The following is a 17,626-nucleotide window of genomic DNA, read 5'->3' on the forward strand; positions in this document are numbered from 1 at the left end:
CCATTCTCTGACATCTCTACGAACAAGTACTTCGAGTACGGTCTCATGGGTAAATCGTGTAACGAAAATCGCTTAATTGGGTTGCGGCAAAACAGCTGCAGTAGTTGGACCTCGCATTCAACACGACGCCCTCCTGCCACACAAATAGTCATTGACCTCGCCTTGGGGAGGCGGCCCGCCTATCCCATAAACTGTCCTCGCTGCTGTTGTCGTCGAATGGCATTCTAGCGCCAAATTACACGACTTACCCATGAGACCCTAGTACACCCTGTCGCCGCACACGCATCAGTACGATGGTCGGCTCGGCTGCTACTCTTGCCTGTGTTAGAACGCCAGACGGGTAGGGTCAATCAACCATGCCTCATTCCGCAGTGCAGCCTGCTGCTGCGCGTGTCACACAATGTCTCCAGGGTCCCCAAAATCCCGACTTCATCGTGCTCTGGTCCTTGACGTGTTTGGCTATGGTCTGTCGATCCTGGAATCGATACCATCTTGTTCCCACCCACAGCTAGAGTCCATCCACCACCTCATTCACTGGCGCCACCGGTCGTCCGGTCCTCCACAAACTCCTGATATTCTCAAAACACTCCCTCTCGGACTTTTCGAATGCCACGTCCGTCAGCCCACCCATATGAGGCTGAGCAATGATCTTATTGCTCGTCTTGAAGTACGGATTGATGTTTGGCTCGTTACAGAACACATCGAGCCCTGCGCGAGTGATCTTGCCTGACTCCAATGCGTCAATCAGCGCTTCCTCGTCTACCACAGCGCCGCGGGATGTGTTGACCAGGAAAGACCCGTGTTTCATGGCGGCGAATTCAGCCTTGGATATAAGGTTTGTAGTCTCGCGATTGAGAGGGCACGACAGGGAAACCACGTCGGACTGCGCCAGGAGGGAGTGCAGTGTAGGGCGGTATGTCGCGTGGTACTCCGCTTCCACCTCGGGCGAGAGGCGGTGCCGGTTGTAGTAGTGTATCCTCATATTGAAGGCGAGCGCTTTGCGAGCTGTGTACTGCACATTTCGGTCAATCATCATCGTGAAGTGAAAGCTTACCGAAGGTTTTGAAAGGTTTGGAAAGGGCGTAGGACAGAAGGCCGGTTTGGGACCAAACGACGAGTGAAGTACGGGAGGTAAGATAGCAAATAATACGTACCTTCCCAATAGCCCCCATTCCTACTATTCCCAAGGTCATGCCAGTCGGATCTCGACATGGTACGAGACCTGCTTTCCAAGAATCGCTTCTGGCGCCCTTCTCGGCCCGAGTGGTATCACGAAGGACAGCTAGGATGAGGAACAGTGCCATATCGGCTGTGGCTTCGGCGACGGCGTTGCGAGTGTTGCAGAACCAAATCTTGTTCCGAGTCATCCAGTCGACGTCGAACTCGTTGAAGCCTGCACTGGCGGAAGTGATGATCTTGCAGTGTGGGAGGAGAGAGCCAAGAAGATCCTCGTTGAAGGGCTCATATGGCGGCGTTCCCATACGGATGATGAATGCATCGACGGGGCCTCGTCTGGCGATGAGTTGGGGTAGGAGATCCTGGGTCTCCTTACGGTTTGTGGCGGGCAGTATCTGTAGCATGTGAACTTGCAGCCAACACGAAGAAGGGGCCAAGTAGTACCTCGAAGTCGAAGTCTTTCTTGAATTCATCGAGGAACTCTTGACCGGCATATTTAGGGTCACCAAGGGCGACAACGAGTGGTTTCCTTGTTGCCATACTGAGCGATACTGGCTTAGCGTTCGATAGCAACGGTAAGAAGGGCAAGCACTGTCAGGTCTTCCTCCCCGTAGTACATCTGGCTGTTGAGATGACTTCTGACGATCATGAAGGCCACTTCATGTTATGCCATGGGGTGTGAGAAGAGAGAACTGAGGTTGACGATCTCCGCTCGATTGACCCTTGCCTGGCGGACTTGCCCGAAAGCTGCATCATGCTGCAGCTGCCACCCAGGCTGCAGCGAGGTACATTCGGTTTCGCCTGCAGTCTAATGACGTTTGTACCCGTACAGTCAGTCTATCTATCTCCTTGTCTTTAAATGAGCGCTTCATCCTTTTATCATAACTCATCCCTCTTCCTTTCATCGGCCACAACCTCCTCTGCGACGTGCTCCACTTCAGGCTGCTGGTTGTCCTTGCTACTAGCCTCCTTGAGCACTGTGGCGATCTCCTCATCATATTCAGTCCACTCAGGGACCTGCCTTCTCGCCCTGTCCAATTTCGGCTCCTTCGTCAACGGATTGTTGCACAAGTCGATGGTCTTCGCGACGCTCAAGCTTTCATCACTACACCACGTCTCGCACCACAGCCACTCCTGGCTCAAGCTGTGGATGGGTAGTACATGCTGCATGTGATTCGGCAGATCTTGGTCCAGATTGCTGAGACTGTTCGGATCAGATGAAAGCGCTTGATATTGCTGCCTCAGACGATCACCAGCCGCCAGTTGACGGAATTGTTTCAGATCGACCACGTAAAGCGCCGAGATATGATAAGGCTTGCCACGAAGGTACGTCTCCCAGTAACCTTGTTTCCAGAAGCGGAACCCTTCCATTTCTGTCCGCGAGTCACACATGGGCGTGAAGCCGTACGGAGCTCCTTTCAGGTCGACCTTGTTTAGTTCCATCATGTCGACACGAACGATCTGGTCAGCATCCACGAAGATGACCTTGTCGAGGTCGAGAGGAAACAGCACGTCTAGGAACAGGATCTTGTAGCCCCAGATCTCACGCTGTTTCTCCTTCTGACCCCGAAGCCAGTGTGGCCACTTGTATGTAACCATCTCGTATTCAAAACCATAGTGCTTTGCAAGATTTGGCAGAGTAGATTTGAATGAGGGTGACAAGAACTGCTCAATGAACCAGAATTTGACCGAATGCTTTGTATGCTTCATGACCGAAACCATCATGATGTTGAGCATGCGTTCGTAAAGGTGGCCAGAAGCAACAGAAAAGATATTAATATCAGCGTTTGTTGAAGTCGTCTTCTTGAAACCAAGAGAAGAGAGTGCCGATGACGCGTATGATGCCCCTTTGTTGAGGTAGTCCAGTGCTCCCCCTGACGACTCCAGCACGTCCTCTTCCTCCATTCCAGGTCTCCGAGACAATCGGGGAAACAGGGTTGCCCCTTGGAATGAAAGAAGGGCGACACTTGTGGTCTCATCACCTGGTTGTGCGGCATACCCTTTTGGGCCTACGCTGTCGATATGAAAAATCTTCGAAGATCTACCGGGCTTCAACGAGATGTGCCAGAAGCCAGGATTCGCCTTGAATTGAAAATAACCGAGATTCGCCATGATGATGGTGTCCGTGAAATGCGGCTCCTGTTCCGTACCCAGGAGCAGCTGCACTCCACGTGGCGGAGGTCCGGCGGTGACGTCGCGTGCATGACCTTCGATCAAGATATGTTCCAGCTCATACAAGGCTTCGATGTTCTCCTCTTCACCCAGACTGCTCAGTTTGATGTTGTCAAGGTCGTAGATACACTCCTTGGGGGCGACTAGCCAGGAAGGAGGAACTATCATGCCGAGGTTGAAAAGGGTATCCCTGGGGATCCGCTGGAAAGATGCTGTTGGCTTCTGTAATGAACCGTCAGGGCCAAATGTGGGTTCGGCACTGATGACCTGGCGAAAGAACCGCTTCACGGGTAATTCAGTCATTCTGTCTTTAGGGTTGAGGAAGACCTTGACGCTGACGCCGCTGAGCTGCGACAACGTCTTCAGTATGGGAACCCATTGCTGCACGGTTTCGGACGCTGGGTCGACAACAGCAACGACTTGTATCGTGGGATTCTCGGAGTTGGAGACCTGGAAAGACGTGTAGGCTTCGTTCCAAATCTTGAATCGATCCATTCTGATGAGCGGTGCTGACTCTCTGAGACCTTCGGGTAGATCAGATTTGAGTGACCTTGCGACCAGGGAGGTGACTTTCGCAACATCTAATGCGTCGCCAAATTGGTCTTCAAGCCCCAGTACAGTGATCGCGGTCGTCACAGGAGCAATCCGCTCTCTGCGCTCGTAATCGAGCAGGGACTCAAGGTCAGCTACAGTGAGGAACCCGTCTACTGGCGCAATGACGCGTCCATTCAACCACAAGCCGGTTTCGCCTAGAGCCATTCCTAGGTCCTTGATCAGTGGTTCGTATGAAGCCCAGAATTCACTAGCAGCTTCGTCTTGATCTAAAGAAGTGGTCTCAGCTTCAAGCAGCTGCTGTACTTGCTCGAGCGTGAAATCATTATTGTCCTGCGTCAAGACGGACAATGCAGCAGCCAGTCCATGGGATCCTGCCTTGGAAGGTGGATTATGTAGAATCAGCAGATCGGATTCTGGGTGTCTTTTCTGGAACTGGAGTGCCTGAGTGAGAAATGATCGGCCGCTTTCGGTATCCACGTCTGTGACCACAAGTACATGAGCCCGATCGCTCAGAAGAGTTGCATCGGCCCCACGGATTCGCGGTATCGAGGCAAATTCGTTCGCGTATTCCCTAGTCAAGCGACTCAAATCGACGATCTGGACATTCTTGGGATCACTTGGGAAGACCAGTTCGTTTCGCCGGATAGCAGCTTGAAAGAGGAAGACTCTTGGTATCCAGTCATCTTCTGCAACTGCTCCCTCATATACAGCTTGTTGCAACAATTGATGATCCGAGAACACCCGTGAGCTTAGGACCTCGAACCAATTGTCACTGCGTGGCAAGACGACTCCGTTGACAATGAAAGGGTGATTCGAACTCCCCAGAGCCAAGCGTTCAACATAGTTGTCTCGTGCTTTGAGTCGTTGATGCAGATGAACAGCTTTCAGAACATCTTCGTACGACAACTCTTCTTTGCCTTCGCGGGGAACGAGGCCTTTAATAACTGTCATAAAAGCTTTCTCCGGGTTTGCTTGCAGCTTCTTGCTGGAAACGACTTGGGTGAAGAAGCTCATCAGTGTGCTCAAACCGTAAGTATCCAAGATATGGTACGACAACCGGGAGTAGAGATTAGCTATCTCGCCAGAGCCAGTTGGGACTAACCCGATCCTGATCGGCACAGCTCTTCTGACGAGATTCTGCAGAGCTGTTGTAACAAGTTCGATATCTTTGATATCCGCCATGTCAATTGGGACGATCAAGTTGTGGATGTCACGGGCGACTTGAGGCAATTGCCCAGGGTAGACTCGTTGAAACAATGTCCGCAGATCTGAAGGCCAAGAAGCGTAGCGTTTATCATGCTCAAGATCATTCAACCACATCAATACATTGTCGGCCTCATCGTCATCGCGCCAGTCGAACCGCTGAGGTGACTCGTTGGCCTGTGTTTCGGCGATGACCTCGCTGGAGATGAGACTGATAGCCTCGGAAGATGTTAGTCCAATCTTTTGGAGATCGCCGATGATATGCCTTTCTCGTCGTAAATGTTCAAGCAGGGAGTATGCATTGATATGCCGAGGCTCGATCTGAACTCCATTAATCCAGAACACATTGTATCCCGATGGTAAAAACTGTTCTCGATTTCTTCGGTGTTCCGCCAAAAAGTCGTTGCTAGCATTGGCGGAAGCAAGAACTGACGAATATCGAGGAAAATCGGATGATAATTGCAGAAGACTCTCAAAGGGATCCGAGCTTGATGCAATGAAGCTGGCGGCGTTTAGGCCCAGATTGACTACCTCGGAGCTGGTCAACGGCTTTAGATCTGTGATGTCGTCGTTCTCGACTTGTTGCAAGGAGATTTGCTCAACACCGGCTGCCTCCGTCTTCAGGGCGTCTCGATCATCAATCACAATGTAGTCTGTCCTCTTGAGAACCAGCTCAACACCGTAACCACTGACGTAAAGAGGCTTGCTGGCGGAGAGGCTCGAAGGGCGGTACCGCAATCTATAGTTTGATCGTCCGTCGCTGGCTGTCTGGCTCACAATATTGTGAAACTGGCCGAAGAATGGATGTGTGATATCGGCATAAAGGATGGATGACGGTCCTTCACCGGATGACCCCAGGACCCGGTCGAAAGGCAGTACTTCATCTGCACCAGGCAAGGAGATTGCCTGCTGGGCACGATCCAGAGCAGGCGAACAGTATTGTTGGCCGTCCAAATAGACCCAGACGGGACAAGCAGCGTCCTGCGCCGCCATCAGATGTGGTCGAACAGAAGCATTGTAATATTGGAAATGAGCTTCGACCCGCGGAGCAGCAGCATGAAGAGCCAGGGCGAACTTGAAAGAGGACAGGGCCTCGGAATTGGAAAGGTGGCCATCATGTTGTAACACGTCTATGAACTTATTGTACAGCTCTTGTTCCGTTTGCAAATCGACAAAGGTGCCATCGGCCACGCGATCGAGGAGAGGGAAGTACGAGGAGGAATTCTCGAGGGCGGCAGTCTCCCTGCCTGAGTGTAAGTTTGTAGTCTTCCAACGGTGAGATGCACTTACAGCAGCTCGACCAAGTATGGTGCAGCGGAAAATGAGGTCTCAAGAGCAACATTGATTGAAGAAGAGGCATTCACAAGCCTAGACAATACAGCCACAGACACGAGTCCGCAGGTAGCGAGTCTCCAGGGCAGAGTCGAGGTGCGCATGGTGGACAAGGCTGGCTCGTAAAGGAGAGGATCGCAGGAAGCTCAGGGCTCTCGAAGCATCGTCTCGCGGAGATATACCGAGAAACTGAGAACGTGATTTGATTGTAGGCCTATGACATCAAGAGCACTTCACTACTTGCATAAAGACGAAGACAGAGGAAGGAATGGAGGGTCAAAGGTGTCGTAGAAAGGCCAGGGTGTGCAGAGCGTGGCAGGGGAAGATGTCTCGACGTGCATCTGTCTGGTATCTCCAACGTCTCAACTCCGCAAGACTAAGAATTATTTCCTTCGACTGCACTACGAGCTCGTACCACAATCCACTCCTCCAGAGACGTGATTAACCCGACGCCAACGACCATCGCTCCCTCATATGGTCCATGTCAACGATTCTCCTGAACCCTCGCCATGCACTACCTTCCACTCGGTCCTTCCTTTACCGCAGCAATGTCCGCTTCGCCTTCCTCAATCACGTATCCAACTCGCTGTCCACTTCGAGTCCTCGAAACTCTCCCTCGAGACCACCTGCAAGATGCCACCTAGAAATCATGTGTCCTGGCATATTCTCAGACAAGCCACAGTATCCCAACATCAATCTACGGCCACACCGAATAGACGCTGCACAAGGGCCTGGCCTGGCAAGCCTACGACCTCCGCACTTTGAATACGTCGAGAAGCCGGAATCCTATCTTCCTCTCCAGTTACTCACATATTGGTATCGCTTAGCAGGAGCGTACGCCAGATTCTATACTGCTAGCTTTGGCAAAATCACGGGAAATCTCAAGGAGAGAATAGCGATTGAGAAGCGTCTTGGTACATGGTCAAGGAGCAAAATCAGCATCTGTACAGTGGCCATGATTGGCGGGACTCAGGATATGCCAGAACTTACAAGACGTGAATTCCAATTGTGCATGCGTCTGGACCATGGCTTTTTCCGTCGCCGGACAAGTACCCAACTGAGACGCCTCAAGTCCAGGCTTAAGAGCTTCGAAACCTTCCACGCCCAATATTTCCGGAATATCGAGATTGTCGACGAAGATTCCGGCGGTCGTGGGTGGCGTGGCGTCCTGGATCGACGTAGCATCCATTGGAGCGATGTTTTGAGAAGTTGTAAACCAACCCTTCGTCATTATTTGATGCTGGATCTTTGGAGGGTTACTGCTTATTTGTCGGCCAGAGCTGCTAAATGGATCCCTGATAGCTGGACCGGATCAGTCTACAATGACATTATGTTTTCTGGAGGCCATGGGGAGCGTCAATTTGAAATTTTGGCAGACACAATATTAATCTTGCGCGAAGGCGGTTTCAGCAAGTTGTCTGCAGAAGATATTGCTGATTACTGCTTGCGATCCGGCTCATTCATCTTCTTCGGTTTCGTCAGAGAGGCCGTGACACAGAAGAACAACCCGGTCACAGAGGCCATGAGAAGGGTCGTGGTCCCGCGTTTGGAGCAGCATGCAAGGCGGATGGTGGAATGCGACTGGCAGAGACTGCCTCTTCACTTGCGTTTCATGCAAGAACAACTCGTTCGCTCTTCAGATCCCAAGGCTGCAGAAAGCTGGGTCTACCAGGGCTAAGTGAGACGCCATCAGAAGGTGCGAAATGAGTCATTTCGTATCATCTGGCTCGAAGATATGGGCGCTCCATTGTGGAATTTTATACGCCATTCAGACCCCCATGCCGCCAGACCATGGACGATCGCAGCGTGTATTACGCTGACAGCAACACAATTGCGATCGGTCATATTTAAGGCGGACCCGGACCACCCTTAAATTGTCTGCCCGGATCATGAAATGCAAGTCTACTCATGGAGTCCTCTTTCACCCCACCGACAATAGAAAGTGCGCACTTGCACCAACGGGATTTTCTGGGCCGCCTCGGGTCTGCACACCATCTAGATCAGCATGTGCCTAGCTGGGCAGTGTGACCATCTAGGCTCAAATGGTGTAAGAGCTATGCATACGCGGGTACGAGACAGTGTACCTTGGACATCTTGGACCACTGCATGGCATTCGACATATACCCGCACGAGCAGGGCGCCAGGCATCAGCGATGCCGCTTCCAGCCGATTAAAATCAGACACGCTTAAATTGGTCTTTGGTGTTACTATTCAAGGTCATTCTCGGTTAACCATGACTGGCACGCACCCGATCTCAGGTGTCCGAAAGTGGATGCAAGTGGTTGGAGGAAGCCACTCTTCGCATGGCCTTGCCTTATCCTAAGTGGCACGATTACGAACCGAAGGAACATTGACGCCTGGATTTGATACCCTTCAGACCAGGTATCACCCAACGTCGTGTACTAGGTCTTGGACTCCTACGGCTTCCTGTCCCCTCATAAATCGTAGGCAGCTACGTTTCTATATGGTCGTTTCGGACGAAGTGGGATAAGAAAGCTGTCAACTCAGCGTAAATTCGGATCCGTGATATGGTATATTCATCATGCATGCCTCAAGCATCTCTAAACATTATGTACCTGGTGTCTTTAGTTGATCATACGCTCGTTGACCCCAACGATCTGAACCATGATAAAGAGTTTTCGGCTGTCCCGCCCCCCTTCACTCTCCGCCGCTCTCACTGTCACTCGGACTCAAACTCCATTTCTTGCGCCTACTCGACAGCGCGACCGCCTGCAACCCATTGCGCTTCGCGGGCTGAAGCTTCATTCCTCGCTGGGCAGACTCCTGGATGCTGCTCAGAAAATCATTGCTTGCTTCGTCGGCATTGCCATCTGACTCTTCATCGTTGGCTTCTCCTTCATCAGCATCATATTCTGCCGCTTCTTCGTCCCCAGCTGCCTCGTATTCCTCATCTGCCTCGTCGTCAGATTCCTCCTTGGCTCCAGTTTCATAGACTTGTTCATCAACATCTTCTGCGCTTTCGTTCTCCTCGTCTTCGAGATCAAGGTCTCCGTTTGCTTTGACCTTGATCTCCGATAGAGGTGATCGGCCAGACAGCTGCTGCCGCTGAATGGGCATATTCGGGGAAGGTCGGTCCTGACTTAGGAGCTTCAGTCTGCTCTCCGGAAAGGATCGAATCGCGGAGGTATTCGCTTGAGTCTGGCCAAACATCTGACTTGCCTGGAGAGTTTTGCTGGGTGTTTTCGCCTGTAGCGGGTTGCGACTTTGACGGGATGATGATTCCTCGGCCGACTCCTCGTCCTCAGCTTGCTCGGAGGCTCCTCCACCCTTGACAGGCGTTGACCGTATCTCGCCATCCTCATCAATCTCCTCATCTTCTTCATCCTCATCTCGGACAATTTCTTGTGACAGCGGCATACGCTTACTCGAGCCTACCACCTTCTCACCTTTCAAGCGACGTTCCATCTTCGACGGGGTCAGTATCCTGCTCGAACCAGGCGTTTTCTCGAGACCTTCAACCTTGACCCATCTACCTTGTTGCTTTTTACCGTGAGCAGCTCGGTAGTGGTTAGAACATTGTATTGCGCTCCTGGTCCCGACTTTCTCACTGACTCTGTTCCACGGGATGTGCCAGCCTTCAGAATCTGCTGCAGGCCCAGACTGTCTTCGGACCTCTTCGATTGCCTTGCTGAATTTGGCTTTCTCCTCGGAGGTCCATTCTCCTTTTTCAATGTGGCCATGCCGTAACTTGTGCCGCCATCGCTGAGCAACAGCGTCAAATGTTCTCGTCATGCGCTGACCAATTTCGGTCCATTTCGGGCCCAGTTGCTTGTAGAGCCGAAGAAGTTCCTCATCATCTTGTGCAGTCCAATTCTTAGATCCTTCCAGATTCTGAAAGTTGCGCTCACGGTATCGCATCATCGACCGCCTATTGCGATTCGGGAGTACATCATAGTATTCATTTAAGAAGTCTTTCATGCTGATGAAGCGCCAGTTCCAGCGTTCTCCCTTTTGTCGCTTCAAGGTGTCTGTCATCATGTCGTTGAACTGCTCGGTAGTGATGCTGTGGTCCTCACAAAATGTGTCTCGCCAGTTTTGGAGTTTCTGCACTTCACTTTCACTAAATGGTCCTGTCACCCCCTGTAGGCCATTGCCTTTGCCGTGTCCAGTGTCTTTCTCGTGGTTTGCCAAGAGCTTCATGGTGTAGAACTGCTCCGAGCACTCTTCGCAACCATGGAGACGTGCATGAACGTTGGGCTGCTTCAAATGCGATCTCAGTGATGCTTCCGACTTGAATGCCATGTGGCATCTGCCACACTCGACAGTACTGTTGGCTCTGGGCCTGCGTTGGCTGGCCGAGATCTTCTTCACCGGATCATCTTCAGACTTCTCCGCCTGCTCCTCCTCGTACTCAGACATCGATTCTTCGTCTCGTGACCGGGAACGCTTTCTGGACTGACTGCTTGAAAATGTCCTTTTAGCGACAGAGGTGGCCATGTTATCAGGCTGCGAGTCAGATCCGTCGCCTTCAGCTCGCTGTCTTGTGCCAGCCGCCGGAGATATATAGTTAACGCCAGCCTCTGCTCGCTTCTTGCCTTTGGGAGTGGTGTACGTGGAGTTGCGGGCTCTCTTAGCACCGAAAGTCTCTAGGCCTTTCGACTGCAAATTTCCATTCAACTTACGATTTCCGTTTGCAAATTTGCTTTGGGCCCTGACATTGTCACTGCCAGATGGAGCAGCTCGGTTGGTGCGTGGAACAAGGACCTCAACACGTTGTGAGGTAGATGGCGGCGGGGTTCTTGAAGCAGACATAGAAGGCCTCGACCCAGACGCGGAGGTAGATCTCTGAGTCCAGCCATCGATTGTACTCTGTCGTTTCTGGAGTGTTGGCACGATCTTATCCGTGACTTGCCCACGACGAGTTGACTCGGTGATAGAATTTACAGCTGCCCAACCAGAGTTTGCCCCTTCGTCTTTCTCTTTCGACTGACCAGATGGTGGTGGGGTGTTGTGTGCCAGTTTTCTTCGTTTAGAAGACTCTTGTGTCGACCGGTCTGGGGTCTTCGACAACTCTTCGGAAGCACGTTTTCGCTTCAGTCTCGCTCTCTGTACGGGCTCTCCACCCAGAACCCCGTCTTGCGCCTGGTCATTCATGACACCCCGCGAGCCAGATGACTGACGGTCAGAATCGGGGTCGGTGGCATCTGCGAAAGCCTGATCTTCCTTACTTAGCTCATCCTGCCTAGTCGACTCGGATCGCGCATCAAGCTGATCTTGAACAGCATTTTCCACAGCTCGAACCATGTCGTCGGCCGACTCTTCATCAGGCGCATGATCTTCTCTGGCACTCTCCGATCCGTCATCATCTACACTGTCCATTGTATACGGCCGCGCCTGAGACGTTTCTTGGGGCGTGGTATATTCCGGGGATTTCTCGTCCTGCTCCTCCTGCAGCTGATCATCGACGATTGGGGTCTGGAAAGCCGTCGCTACGACGACTGGCTCTGATCTTGTCCTCAGGTGAGCTTCTGCTGACGCGATCTCCTCCGTACTATGCTTCGCGGAATGTCTGTCAAGAGTATCCTTCCGGCTTAACTTCTTGCCGCAAACAGAGCAGACAAAGGTCGAGGTATGAATCGCAGCATGTCGTTTCGCAGCCTTTCTGTTAGCAAAAGTCTGCTCGCAATCGTAGACCTCTGCATAAGGACATAACCATCGACCTTCCTCACGCTCTGGCTCTGGCACGGATTGCGTCGAACCTGCCAGGAATACCTCGTCCTGAGTAGCTTGGATGTTACTAGTGAGGTGTGGTGGTGAGACTTCGTCTACACCAGGTATGTCCTCTCCCGAGAGATGGCCATTGACTTCAGCGTGGCGCTCTTCTACAGCCACCTCGCCCTCGTCGTCCACGTCCACAGAATTCGTAACTCGAGTATCGTCTAGCGCAGCTCTTCCAACATCATCCACGTCGCCGACTTGAGAAGAAGCATACACTGAAAAGGCCTCGGGCTCTCGTTCTCGCAATGACTGTATCTCTTCGTCGTTCGGTACATGCTGGCTTACTCTGCTCCATTCACCAGCACTATCCGCTTGTGTATCTTCCCCGGCTGATCTTCGCCCTTTTCTTTTCTTCTTCTTCTTCTTCTTCTTTTTCTTCTTAGTCTTGCCGTTCGAGGCGGGGTTCACGGCCTCTGGCGACTCGGGCATGATGGTCGATTCATCTGGATCCCGGTCGTCCGGAATATCCGAGAGATCGGTCTCTACATCCATCATCAGTTCATTCCTTCCGGCACATTTTGCAGTAACTCACGTTCAGGTTCCTCCTCCTTCGTCTGAGCGCTCGACTCTTGACTCTGCTCGTTGCCCATAATTGCAGTGAGAAATCGTGCTAGTCATATCATGTTGACAGATTGTTCTCGCGGAAGGAGCGAGTGAGACGCTGGAGCAAGAAATGCGACCTTGAGGTGATCGGCAGGAGCAAATAATACTGTACATTTACTCGTGTAGCAACAAATGCGCAGGCGCAAAACTCCAGAAAGTGAAGGTCTCTCGGGGAACTTTAGCGCGAAGTTCATGTGGAGAATTTGCGATCGGAGCCATCAATTTCACACAGCCTTGTCGACCCGCATACTCCAGTAACTCCGTACAAGGCTGACCCATTATTCTGCCATCATTTGCGCCGTCTCTGGCCGCAGAAAATCGACCATCACAAGCACCTTCCCAGACAGCCTTGTCAAGGGCGACGCCAGCAAGATGGTACTCCTTACAACAACTCCCCGTATCCTTTCAGCCCTATCTTCCCTCCCACCTTCCACCCTCTCCTCTCTCAGCATCAGCCAGCTACCTACCACGCCCGGCTCGCCAATCGAGCACACCACGCTCATCGCTCTCTCTAGGCTGAGTTACCCACAAACTACCCTCAATTGCCTCCTTCGCGGAACAAAGGTCTATACTGCTCCACCTCCTCCCAAACCAGAACCGTCGGCTGGATACATTGCCCTGATGGCACGCCTGCGCAAGGAACAAGAACGACGTGAGTACGCAAGCCTCATCTCAAAGCGGACACCTCTCGATACCAACGAGGAAGATGCATCAGAGAAGGACGACATAACACCCTCTCTTGTCTTCAATATTCTACTCAGCATAGTCATGTGCGCGGGTGCGATGTTCTACCTCACACGCTGGTGGCGCAATGACGGCCTGCGGGTCCTTGTGTCGCTCTCCACAGGCATCCTAGTCGGAGTTGCAGAAGTCACTGTGTACGCTGGGTATCTCCGGAAAGTCAAGTTGAGCAGGGAAAAGGAGCGGACGAAGCGAGAAACGAAGGAGTACATCGGCGAGTACACTGGTGAACCTGTTCGGCCGATTGACCATATGGCTTCGGTAGAGAAGGAGGAGATCTGGGGTCGAGGCGTGAACGGTGGGATGAGAAGACGAGTTCGAGAGAAATGGGAGAAAGAACAACAGTCTCCATCATGAAAAGTGGTAGTAAACTGCCGATTTCAATACCCAGATCAACTGTGCTTGTTGAACTACTGTCTCATCAGATCCGAAAATCCCACGCTCCCAATCTATGCCCGCTCTATGCAACCAAAATCAGACCATAATATCCCAGGCGTATCCGGATCACCCATCAAAGTCATAAATCCACCTCTTAAACCAACTCTTAACTTTTTTCAACTCCTTCATCCTAGGCTCCAGCAACAACTGACCCGTACATCCCTTTCCGACGAATCCGCCGTTCTTCCCATCCCTTACAAAAACCGTCTGGCCTCTCAGCAACGTCTCCTTAACCATTCCCTTCATTGTACGTCCCTGGTACGGCGAGCACTTATTCCTGAACAACATCGTACTCGGCTCGACAACCCACTCGGCCTTGTCATCAAACACGCAAATATCCGCATCAAACCCAACCGCCAGCTCACCCTTGACCTTTTCCAGCCCAACTTGCATAGCGGTATTGACACAGCACCACCTCACTACATCCGTGATTGCACTCTCACTCTCTGTCAACCCCCGACGACTCATCTCCGTCCACAAGATCGGCAGGCCCAACCCGACACTGCTAATCCCGCCCCACGCGCTGAAAAAGTCCCCCGTCGCCTCATCCAAAGGCAACGTACTCGCCGCCCCCTTCTTCGGTACAATGTGCCCAGGCACATGAGTCGGGAGCAACTTCAAGTCCGGCGTGCACGGTGAATGGTCGCTCACGACGGTCTTAATCACGCCTTCGTCCATATGCTGCCGTAGCTCGTCCCACAATTGATCCTGATTGCTCTGCGATCGGATGGGGGGACAGCATTTATGCCGCGTATCTCCCAATGCCACTTGCTCCGCCGCCAGTGACAAATAGTGCGGACACGTCTCGGCAGTGATATTTATCCCCTGACTCCGCGCCTTGCGAAGTAAAGGAATGGCCTCCATCGCACTCAAATGCACGATGTGCAGGGGCAGATTCGGCGCGAGGTGCGCCAGGGACAAAATCTCCTCGATCGCATAAGTCTCGAAACTCGGCGGCCGCGACTCGAGGAACGTGCTGTACGCGTTCAGAGGTCCATGGGGCGCGAGCGGAGGCAAGGACGTTTGCACGTCGTCACCCACGCTGTCTGCGATCGGTGGGATCATTTCAGCGTGGAACATGACTGTGGTAGGCTCGTCGGCTAGTTCGGCGAAGACTTTCTGGATATCGCTTGAGGACACGGCGGGGAATTCTTCGACGCCGCTATCGATCAGAAATCCTTTAAATCCGCGCACGCCTTCGCGCACAAGAGCCTTCAGTTCGCTTTCGTTCCCCGGGATGATGCCCCCGTAGAACCCGACGTCGACCCAGCATTGGCCCTGGGCGGCTTTGATCTTCTCCTGCAGTCCAGCGACCGTCGTTGTTGGGGGGATGGCGTTCAGCGGCATGTCCACTACTGTAGTCACGCCGCCGAAGGCCGCAGCCTGTGTGCCGGTGTAGAAGCCCTCCCATTCCGTCCTGCCGGGCTCGTTGAGATGCACATGCGCATCTACCAGGCCTGGTAATAGAATATGTGGGGAGTAGTCTGTGTAGGGTGTGTTGGGAGGGAAGTCGGAGGGAGGTACCACCGAGTCAAATGTCGCTGTTATCTTTCCTGTAGCATTAGATATAACAATCGTGGCTGCGGAGAGCTGTCCCGAGCGTATGGCGCGAGACGAAGCGACCACACTGATAGGTGAGCCGTCGAAGGTATCGAAATAGGCGTTCGGAGGAGAGCGCGGAGGCGTCGGATAAGGATGGAATGTGTCCGAAGCTGATCTAGACATGATAAAGGCGATACAGGCTTGCCGCTTAGGGCCTGGGGTAGAGACAGAGGCTTAATAGGGACAAAGAGAAGGATAGAGGTTCAGAACATGTGAAGAGCAAGTCAATGGTGCCTTATCTATAGCTGATAAGCAATATCAACGACGGGCGAGATAGGAATCTGGAGGATTGGGGGAGATCTTGTGGGGATGCGAACAAGGGAAATTCGAGTCCTTTGTCCTGATATACCACCATCGAGAAGCCGGGTTCGACCGTGGCTTCGCTTGATGTCAAATCAGTCAAGCTCATCTTCGCGGACATCCAAGGGGTCCGGGTCTTCAGAGGTATCCTCATGGAAGTGTGGAGCGATAGAGGCGGGCGAGTCCGATGCCCTTCAAGGGAGTCTCGAAACTCGTGACTGAGTTGACCTTCTCATTGGACAGCAGTATGCTGAAGCCAAACCGAGAGAGCCGCAAAGAGTATCTGTTACTCGATGATATCGAGCAGAGATAAGGAGACCACAGACGAGGTGAGCGCGGGAATGCTAATTTGGGTGGATGGGGGACGAATTGGTGGGCTGCGAGTCGTGCCAGGCGTTATCGTTGGGAAATAATCCAGCGCTTTGACCGATTGAGCATCATCCAGATTCCTCCTCGGCGAGGTCGGCATCTTGTTTGATCGCCCTAAACCGTATTGAGCCTGGTGGACTTCATCAAGTCTCTCGCTATTACTCGATCACATATCCCTTTTTACTCGATCAAAACTCCTGACTGGCACTTGAAAGCAGAATATGTCCTCAAATGCTTTTCAGCTGGCGTGGTTCGACATGAATCCCACTGTAACACTTTTCCTTCCGTGGCGATGGGCCACCTTTTCCGCGGTTCTCTCGGACAAGGAAGGGCCGGAACCAGATATTGGACGTGTGTCTTTTCGGCACTGGCATTCGTCGATCGAAAAGGCTCGAGGAAACACCGATCGAACACCTCGCCGTGACGGGGTCCATTTTCAAGACAATGCTATGGCACCGCGCCGGTGATTTGTAACAGCGCTCGCGGTTTGCCGCTTCGGCTATTGCAAGAATAAAGGACTTAACCCTCGCTTACCTTTTGCTGGAAACACCATAGCGCACAGCATGTTGACGGCTGTCGAGCTTGGACAAGCAGTCTCACACCACTTGCTTGATGAACAGAGATGATGTTTTGGAGGGAAGAGTGAGGAGAATAGCGAAGGAGGACAAATGGTCCACGGATGGCCCCAGATGAACGAGACAATCACGTGAAAGCCGTCATGTGCCACTTGGACATTTGGTCTGAAAGCATTACGCAACACTTTGTCCCGATCACGACTGGTACACAACTGGCTTGGTTCGATACTTGGTAGGTCGCAATGTCCGCCTGGACCATAAAGATTCTTTGTTTGTCGTGACGCACTCGAACGCTTCACGGTTCGTACAGTGGTGGGCAGGCATCGCTGGCAAGGACGAAGACTTCTGGTGCACTATGTATATTCGAAGGATCCAAGGCAGTGTCATGCCGTGGAAGGCTGCTACCTAGTCTAACTGCGGGCGAGGGTTCGCTTCTACTGCTGACCTCACCGTCCCCCCAAGCGCAAAGTGCCTTTTGTTCGCCCTTGTAGCTGCAATGGACCAGAATTGCTGATTCACCTCCCAGTGCACTTCGCTTTCAGCCCTGTAGATCTGCACGTCCATCTCCTTCACCTTGTTAGCACTGATCAGGATCATCGACCACATAAACAAGCTAACTTTGGCGAGTTCAGCGTCTGACGAAGTCCCAAGCAGTCCCAAGCAGCCAGGCCTTGTAAAGACACAAGCGGTACTCCGTACTTTCGCCAGGCAATATGTAAGTATGTAAAAGCACCCGAGTATGCGAGAAGGAGCTCTCGAAACAGCCCAGAAATTGGTGAGAGATACACACTCAAGCAGATGCCATAAGATGTCTTTCTTGT

The 17,626-nt window shown here is 52.3% G+C and overlaps 7 protein-coding genes across 7 annotated transcripts; 3 read left to right on the forward strand and 4 right to left on the reverse strand.

The window, feature by feature from the left end:
* Positions 1-110: 110 nt before the first annotated feature.
* Positions 111-1,845, reverse strand: PV05_06444 (uncharacterized protein). Its single transcript, XM_013459183.1, has 3 exons — positions 1,621-1,845; positions 1,155-1,571; positions 111-1,012 (listed from the first exon to the last, which is right to left on the reverse strand). Exons 1-3 carry the CDS (start codon positions 1,714-1,716, stop codon positions 509-511), a joined length of 1,017 nt encoding a protein of 338 aa, XP_013314637.1. The 5' UTR covers positions 1,717-1,845; the 3' UTR covers positions 111-508.
* Positions 1,830-6,761, reverse strand: PV05_06445 (uncharacterized protein). Its single transcript, XM_013459184.1, has 2 exons — positions 6,397-6,761; positions 1,830-6,349 (listed from the first exon to the last, which is right to left on the reverse strand). The coding sequence occupies exons 1-2, from the start codon at positions 6,540-6,542 to the stop codon at positions 2,056-2,058; spliced, it is 4,440 nt and encodes a 1,479-aa protein (XP_013314638.1). The 5' UTR covers positions 6,543-6,761; the 3' UTR covers positions 1,830-2,055.
* A 91-nt stretch (positions 6,762-6,852) lies between these two features.
* On the forward strand, positions 6,853-8,233 carry PV05_06446 (uncharacterized protein). The gene has a single exon (XM_013459185.1). The coding sequence runs from the start codon at positions 6,920-6,922 to the stop codon at positions 8,114-8,116; it is 1,197 nt and encodes a 398-aa protein (XP_013314639.1). The 5' UTR covers positions 6,853-6,919; the 3' UTR covers positions 8,117-8,233.
* On the forward strand, positions 8,213-9,088 carry PV05_06447 (uncharacterized protein). The gene has a single exon (XM_013459186.1). The coding sequence runs from the start codon at positions 8,444-8,446 to the stop codon at positions 8,759-8,761; it is 318 nt and encodes a 105-aa protein (XP_013314640.1). The 5' UTR covers positions 8,213-8,443; the 3' UTR covers positions 8,762-9,088.
* Positions 8,963-12,914, reverse strand: PV05_06448 (uncharacterized protein). Its single transcript, XM_013459187.1, has 2 exons — positions 12,710-12,914; positions 8,963-12,659 (listed from the first exon to the last, which is right to left on the reverse strand). The coding sequence occupies exons 1-2, from the start codon at positions 12,765-12,767 to the stop codon at positions 9,097-9,099; spliced, it is 3,621 nt and encodes a 1,206-aa protein (XP_013314641.1). The 5' UTR covers positions 12,768-12,914; the 3' UTR covers positions 8,963-9,096.
* Positions 12,915-13,079: 165 nt separating this feature from the next.
* On the forward strand, positions 13,080-13,916 carry PV05_06449 (uncharacterized protein). The gene has a single exon (XM_013459188.1). It carries the CDS (start codon positions 13,153-13,155, stop codon positions 13,876-13,878), a length of 726 nt encoding a protein of 241 aa, XP_013314642.1. The 5' UTR covers positions 13,080-13,152; the 3' UTR covers positions 13,879-13,916.
* PV05_06450 (allantoinase) lies at positions 13,740-16,136 on the reverse strand. The gene has a single exon (XM_013459189.1). The coding sequence runs from the start codon at positions 15,682-15,684 to the stop codon at positions 14,026-14,028; it is 1,659 nt and encodes a 552-aa protein (XP_013314643.1). The 5' UTR covers positions 15,685-16,136; the 3' UTR covers positions 13,740-14,025.
* Between the last annotated feature and the right edge of the window lie 1,490 nt (positions 16,137-17,626).

This window comes from Exophiala xenobiotica (assembly GCF_000835505.1).
Source record: "Exophiala xenobiotica strain CBS 118157 unplaced genomic scaffold supercont1.4, whole genome shotgun sequence".
NCBI lineage: Eukaryota > Fungi > Ascomycota > Eurotiomycetes > Chaetothyriales > Herpotrichiellaceae > Exophiala > Exophiala xenobiotica.

Excerpts from the sequence above, each read along its gene's own strand:
- PV05_06444 (XM_013459183.1), bottom strand. The coding sequence starts at position 1,716 with ATGGCAACAAGGAAACCACTCGTTGTCGCCCTTGGTGACCCTAAATAT. Across the intron at positions 1,572-1,620 it reads AGAAAGACTTCGACTTCGAG|ATACTGCCCGCCACAAACCG; the intron begins GTACTACTTGGC and ends CACATGCTACAG. Across the intron at positions 1,013-1,154 it reads GAATGGGGGCTATTGGGAAG|TACACAGCTCGCAAAGCGCT; the intron begins GTACGTATTATT and ends CGAAATGTGCAG.
- PV05_06445 (XM_013459184.1), bottom strand. The coding sequence starts at position 6,542 with ATGCGCACCTCGACTCTGCCCTGGAGACTCGCTACCTGCGGACTCGTG. Across the intron at positions 6,350-6,396 it reads CCATACTTGGTCGAGCTGCT|GGAGACTGCCGCCCTCGAGA; the intron begins GTAAGTGCATCT and ends ACACTCAGGCAG.
- PV05_06446 (XM_013459185.1), top strand. The coding sequence starts at position 6,920 with ATGTCAACGATTCTCCTGAACCCTCGCCATGCACTACCTTCCACTCGG.
- PV05_06447 (XM_013459186.1), top strand. The coding sequence starts at position 8,444 with ATGTGCCTAGCTGGGCAGTGTGACCATCTAGGCTCAAATGGTGTAAGA.
- PV05_06448 (XM_013459187.1), bottom strand. The coding sequence starts at position 12,767 with ATGGGCAACGAGCAGAGTCAAGAGTCGAGCGCTCAGACGAAGGAGGAG. Across the intron at positions 12,660-12,709 it reads GAAGGAGGAGGAACCTGAAC|AGACCGATCTCTCGGATATT; the intron begins GTGAGTTACTGC and ends TGATGGATGTAG.
- PV05_06449 (XM_013459188.1), top strand. The coding sequence starts at position 13,153 with ATGGTACTCCTTACAACAACTCCCCGTATCCTTTCAGCCCTATCTTCC.
- PV05_06450 (XM_013459189.1), bottom strand. The coding sequence starts at position 15,684 with ATGTCTAGATCAGCTTCGGACACATTCCATCCTTATCCGACGCCTCCG.